Source organism: Acanthisitta chloris, unplaced genomic scaffold (assembly GCF_000695815.1).
Source record: "Acanthisitta chloris isolate BGI_N310 unplaced genomic scaffold, ASM69581v1 scaffold11552, whole genome shotgun sequence".
In the NCBI taxonomy this organism is placed as follows: Eukaryota; Metazoa; Chordata; class Aves; order Passeriformes; family Acanthisittidae; genus Acanthisitta; species Acanthisitta chloris.
In genome coordinates this window covers 11,394-17,755 of record NW_008662273.1, presented here as the reverse complement: position 1 = coordinate 17,755, position 6,362 = coordinate 11,394, and the positions used below count along the sequence as shown (strand labels likewise).

At 45.5% G+C, this 6,362-nt stretch overlaps 1 protein-coding gene across 1 annotated transcript in view; it reads left to right on the top strand.

The window, feature by feature from the left end:
* Positions 1-6,362, top strand: part of LOC103798290 (pumilio homolog 1) — a gene marked incomplete at its 3' end in the record, with an annotated part of 37,215 nt that overhangs the window by 23,104 nt on the left and 7,749 nt on the right. The window contains exons 3-5 of the mRNA XM_009070543.1: positions 321-429; positions 3,167-3,345; positions 5,253-5,419. Of these exons, the coding sequence (XP_009068791.1) occupies positions 321-429; positions 3,167-3,345; positions 5,253-5,419 (455 nt within the window). The remainder of the gene's footprint in view (positions 1-320; positions 430-3,166; positions 3,346-5,252; positions 5,420-6,362) is intronic.

Genomic DNA, 6,362 nt, shown 5'->3' with positions numbered 1-6,362 from the left:
ACATATATCTATTTTCTTGCAAGCAGCTGTGGTGCTGAGAGGCTGGAGAGTGTCACTTGTGTGTGTGCTGCTGTGTGTGAGGTTCATGGATCATTTCAGACTGGGAGAGGACTGGGGAGGTAGAATCATTCCCTCAGCTCTCTGTGGCTTTCCCCCTGGAGTATATCAATATTTGGATGACAAGGGATGTCTCAGTCTGTGTTTAATGATTGCTGGGTGTGTAGAAGGGAGATGCTTATGGTTTCTGTTTGCATTTTATCCTTCTTTTAATCATGCTTTGTTTTGTTTTTGTTCTTCTTTTATTTGTTTTTGAATTGCAGCAGCTGTTGCCTGGTAAAAAGTTTTGGGAATCTGATGATTCCAGCAAAGATGGACCAAAAGGGATATTTCTGGGAGATCAGTGGAGAGACAGTGCTTGGGGAACATCAGGTAGCTCAATTCTTTCCTTCATTTAGTTGGGGTTCAATCCAACTCATCTGCTCCACATCTCTGGCCAGACACAGCTTGGAAAAGACTGAAACCAAAAAACTGATAGGAGAACTCACATTATTTTATGCCAGAATTAAGTTATCCCTAGATATTAAAAGATTGTCTCCTGTCAACCTGTATAAACCCATGTTTATTGGCTTAAAAGTGTTCAATTGCCCTGAAAATGATGATTTAAATTTCCTGATGTGTTTTCTGCCTTGGGATGAATTACCTGTAAGTTTGAATATAAAGATGTCGGAGAACAAGATTAGGAAAAAAACACTCTACATTTTTAAAACACTAAACCCAAACCCAACACTCAGTTTATGAAAGAAAAGAAATGCTGGTTTGAATTTGTCTGCCAAGGATTTAGTTCTTGGATCAGGTACTGTCCCTGATGTTGAGCTTCAGGGCAGAGTGTTCAGGTTGGGTTTAGTTAAGTGGCACAAAATCCCCTGCAAGTGCTGGGTTTGAAGTGCTAACCTTTCATTTCTTATTTTCTGTGGTTTCTGTATGGAATGAATATGCTCCTTAAACACTTCTGGGGTTTCATGCAGCTTCCAAACATCTTCAGCTCCCAGGGAGTTGGGATTTACAGCAATCACCCTGTGTGTGGTGCTTTCTCCTGACCAAAACACCCAGTGTTAAGCTGAAGGCACTGAGGTAGTGATAAGAGCAGGTTTTATTATTCAAAGGGAAAAATGGCTGTGGAAAGGAGATGAAGCTGCTCAAAATTGGGATCAATTGGGTCTTGCCTGTGGGCACTGGGGAGGCTGTGGGGAGCTGTGCCTCCAGCTGCCCTCTGTGCCCATCTGCAGCACACCCAGCCCTGGGCACCACCTCCTGCTTGGTGGTTGTGTCAGTCCAGCCTGGAGCTGAGGTGGATCAAAGGGCTGAGCCAGGCTGAGGAGACTTTCTCCTTTGCTGCCTTTTGTTGGGCTGGTGACATCTCCCAGACAGGCTGGGCCAGAAATTGTCACGAATCAGTTGGGGGAGGTCACCTCCCACCTCAGCTCATCCCACATCTCCAGGAGGCACAGCTCTTCCTTAGCTTTTCCCTGGTTTGCTCTCAGTTAATCCTATGCACCTTCCAGCCTGGATTCCTGAGCAGCACTGGGAGCCAGGGAAGGCAGAGATTTCCAAAATGAAGGGAAGAGCCATGTCTGAGCAGTTCTTGAGGTTTCTGCCCCCGAGCAAGGGACACAGCTCAGATGTGAGGTGTAGTGTCCTTGGCCCACAGACTACCTTGTCCCATGATCCATGGGATGGAGGAAGCCTGGTTTGCTGTAAAATGCTCCATCCATTCTCCTCCCTGTCTGCTGAGTGTGCACTGTAGACCTCCCATATGGATTTAGGTTTTCACTCCTTTGCTTCCAAGTTGTGGATTGAAAGGTTTGGAGCCTAAAAGCAGCAGTGCTGCTCAGGCCTGTCCCTCCTTCCCCTCCTGGGGGCACAGGAATGCAGTGAGACCTGCTGGGACTCAAGCTGAGTTAAAACTGGCTTTGCTCTCTTCTTTCTTAGCTTTATCCCCCAAAAGCCTCCCCTGTCCACGTCACTTAGTGGGTACACCAATACTGAGGGAGAAGGCAGGGAAGTGTAGCCAGGAGCAATGGCAGAATGGAATTACCTCTACCTGCTTTGTAAGGAAGCTCCAGTATCAATATCACTGGATGGTGATGTCCCTTCCATGTCCCTTCCACCATCCCCTGCCAGCTCCTGGGTCAGGTGCTTGTTATTTTTGCCTCTCTGCCTATTGCCAGGAGCACAGAACTCCTTCCCTTCCCTCCTTAGGGATGTAGGATCACTTCCTCCTGCCTAGCCAGCAAGTTCTGCAGAGCCCATAAGGTCATTGAGACATCTGTCCTCGTTGGATGTCCAACTCTCCCCTGCAGGGATGGCACAGGAATGGAACTGGTGCAGGAGGACAGGGAGTGAGGTAGAAGAAATTGAATAATAAATGTTTTCTTGAGGAATCAGCCAAGAGAAATTCTGATCATGACATGAACACAACAGGTCATACAACCAAGAGCACAACCATAGGCTGCTCTAACAGTAGGAAGAGGTTTTAAAGGACACAACCAAACTGTTTTTTACTGTACTAACACTAACAGTAGGAAGAGGTTTTAAAGGACAAAACCAAACTGTTTTTCACTGTACTAACACAAGAGTTTTACTAGAACTAACAACTAGAACTCTATTTTTTTAATTGCAACCTTTAATTAGTCTTAAATGCCTAAAACTTTATAATTCTAGATTTTAAATGTAGGTTTGGAGGTTCTGCTATTAAACAGTAGGAAGAGGTTTTAAAGGACAAAACCAAACTGTTTTTCACTGTACTAACACAAGAGTTTTACTAGAACTAACAACTAGAACTCTATTTTTTTAATTGCAACCTTTAATTAGTCTTAAATGCCTAAAACTTTATAATTCTAGATTTTAAATGTAGGTTTGGAGGTTCTGCTATTACAAAGAAAGTCTTAAATGCCTAAAACTTTATAATTCTGGATTTTAAATGTAGGTTTGGAGGTTCTACTATTTCAAACCTGAGAAAGCCAGCCTGGTTTTCCTAACAGACACCGTAGAGTCACAAAGTTGGTACTTCTCAGTGCAAATAAGCCCCTGGAGACAACATATTTAATGACTTGCCTGTCTGAATAGTTGGATCTGCTTCTAAGAATGACCCATGTTTTTGTTCCAGATCACTCTGTTTCCCAACCAATTATGGTTCAGAGAAGACCTGGGCAGGGGTTTCATGTGAATAGTGAAGTCAACTCAGTGCTTTCACCACGGTCAGAGAGTGGAGGACTTGGAGTTAGCATGGTGGAGTATGTGTTGAGCTCATCTCCTGGAGATTCCTGCCTAAGGAAAGGAGGATTTGTAAGTCTGCCTGATTCCAACCTTTGAGTTCCTGTTCTGTTCTTTTCTCCATTTGCTGCTTGGTTTGTTTGTTTGTTAAGCCATTCCTCAAGTCAAGTGTTTCTTCTTTCACTTGTTAGCTCTCAGTTTAGCTCTTGCCTCAGCCAGGCAGGGCAGCCAGGGTAACTGTTGTCCTTCATGTGTGGGATGGGAGATGGAATGGGAAGTGCTGGCAGTCCCTGGTTCCTTGGCTGAGCCCATCAGCAGCAACACCCATCCAAGGTCATTGGAAAAGGTTGCAAATACCCCTGTGGGTTTGACTGTGTGTGTGGCTGCTTTGGTGCTGGCCAAGAGGAAAAACTCCATGCAGTGATCCTAAGAATGGCTCCAAAGCCCCTCCAGCTGGGGCTGCTGTGCTGGTAGGTGGTTCCCATAGGGAAATGGCATCAGTCCCTGTGCTTTGTGGGTGGGGAAGGAGCACAGTTGCTGCCACCTCGAGTTTAAGGGTGTGGGGACAGAGGTGGCATCAGCCCTAGCCTTTAGTGGGAAAAGGGAGTGCTGGATCATCAGTGCCTCATGGGCCCAGGGCTGGGCCAAGAATTGTCACCAACCATCATCTGTGACCTTGATGCTGTGCTCAGCTCTCCAGTGAGCTGTTTGCATCTTCCTCCTTCCCTCCTCTGATTCCTGTCCCTCATTAGTGGCACCTGGGTGAACCCTGAGCTAAGAAAGAGGATTTTGGAGATATGAACAGACAGTCAAGGAGCCAATTTATCCAAACTGAAATTTGGAGAGGTGTCTCCTCTGCAGCACAGACAGTCAGGATGCCAATTCTGACACCAAGGGTCTCACTGCTGAATGCCCCGTGCTGTGGGGGAGAATTGGGCTCTGAATTTGTATTTACAGTTGGCATTTCCAGCTCTGCTCTTCAATACTTAGGAAGCAAGACTGAAGAAACAACATAAAAAGGTTATTGCTTTTAAAGCAATCTTTAATAAAAGTATGAGGGGAAAACTTCCCCTCTCCAATTAGGCTGGAAAAAGGGTTTAGTTGCTGTGTTATGTACAGAGCTCTTTTCCCTCAAATGAAGGGCAAAACAGGGTTTAGGTGTCTGTCCCTGTGACAGCAAAGCTGGCTCTGATAAATATGTTTATATGCCCCTTGCTGGTTTTTATCATAAATTATGTTGTTTGTCCTCTCCCTTTTGTTGTTGCAAACACTGCCCCAGGCATCATCACCCTTTACTCTGCTCCCAAGAGAAATAAAACACAGACATGAAGGGCAGAAATGCTGCAGATTTAATACCACTCAGAAAATGCTCCACAGAACACAAATCCTCTTTTTTTTTTTATTTCCCCCTTTTTTCCCCTCCCTGTTTTTCTCCCAAGAAGAATGTGCTTTAGGATTCCATGAAGCAATGATGTAGCTAGTGATTTATCTGGGTGGTTTCCAATGAGTTTTACTTTGGAATTCAGTGTGCTGGTCACAGTGATGCCCCCAAAACTGAGGTGCTGCTCAAACACATGCACTTGCCAGGCAATAAATGATGTGTGACACTGAGCAGTGACTCCCAGAGAGGCACTAGCTCAGTTTATAGCCCTGCAGCACGTGCTGCTGTTCATTTTGAAGTGCTTAAATCCCATCTAGAAAGAGAATTCTTCAAAATGACTTTGGCTTGGGCTTTTTAGAGCCCTTAGAAGCAAACCCTAAATAGAAGAAACTGAATAGATGAAACCTCTTGGAAACGTTAGAATTAATTCCCTAATTTCTTCAATTATTATTGGCTATTTTGCTTTTCTTCTAAGAGCTAATATTTGCAAGTGACTTCCTTGATTGTGACATGTGTCTTTGATTTGTTCCCATCTCAGGATCAAAGGCAAAATCCATCTGAAAACTAAGCTTATTAAAACAATGTCTCTTTTGCCTAGGGGCCAAGGGATGCAGAGAATGATGAGAATGACAAAGGAGATAAGAAAAATAAGGGCACGTTTGATGGTGATAAATTGGGAGACCTGAAGGAGGAGGGAGATGTCATGGATAAAACCAATGGTTTGCCTGTGCAGAATGGAATCGATGCAGATGTCAAAGACTTCAGGTACGTGCACTGGTAATGAATCAGCAATCACACTGGTGGGGTTTGACCCCAGCCAGCAGCTCTGCACCCCTCAACTAACTGCTGCCTCCCTCCTGGGGGGGATGGGGGAGAGAATCAGAAGGGGCAAAGGGAGAGAACTCATGGGTTTGAGCTGTAAATAGCTGAGAGGGAAAGCAAAAGCTGTGCGTGCAAGCAGAGCACTGCCAGGGGTTTGCTCAACACTCTGGCACTGCTGAGATCCTGCCTGGTTAGGATTGGTCTAGAGCACATGTCCTGTGAGGAGAGGCTGAGAGAGTTGGGCTTGGTTAGCCTGGAGAAGAGGCTCAGGGGTGATCTCATGGCTCTCTCTATCTCCCTGACAGGGTTGGTGAGAGGTGGGGGATGTCTGTCCTGCCATGGCTGCACCCTGTTAGGGTGTGCAGGCACTGGAATATTGCCCAGGGAGGTGGTGGAGTCACCAGCCTTGGAGGTGGATCTGGCACTGTAGGATATGGGTTAGGGTTTTGGGATTGCAGCTGTGACAGGTGAATGGTTGGACGAGATGGTCTTAGAGGTCTCTTCCAACCTTGATGATTCTATGACTGTCAGTTGAGGAGATTGCAGCTGTGACAGGGGAATGGTTGGACGAGATGGTCTTAGAGGTCTCTTCCAACCTTGATGATTCTATGACTGTCAGTTGAGGAGAAAAGAGAGAATGAAAATTTTTTGCACTGCAGGAGGTGTTTGAGGCAGAAGACTGGGGCCTTGTGGGTGATTTTTGGTTTATTTATTTAAATACATAAATTATTCTGTAGCATTAACTTGGGGAAGCTATTTCAAACCATGTCTTTAATTTTTTCTCCTTTTATCAAGCAACCTGCCAGGAGCTGAAGGGGCTCCAGGGAAGCTGCAGAGAGGCTCTGTGTTAGGAACTGCAGGGACAGGACAAGGAGCAATGGGGAGC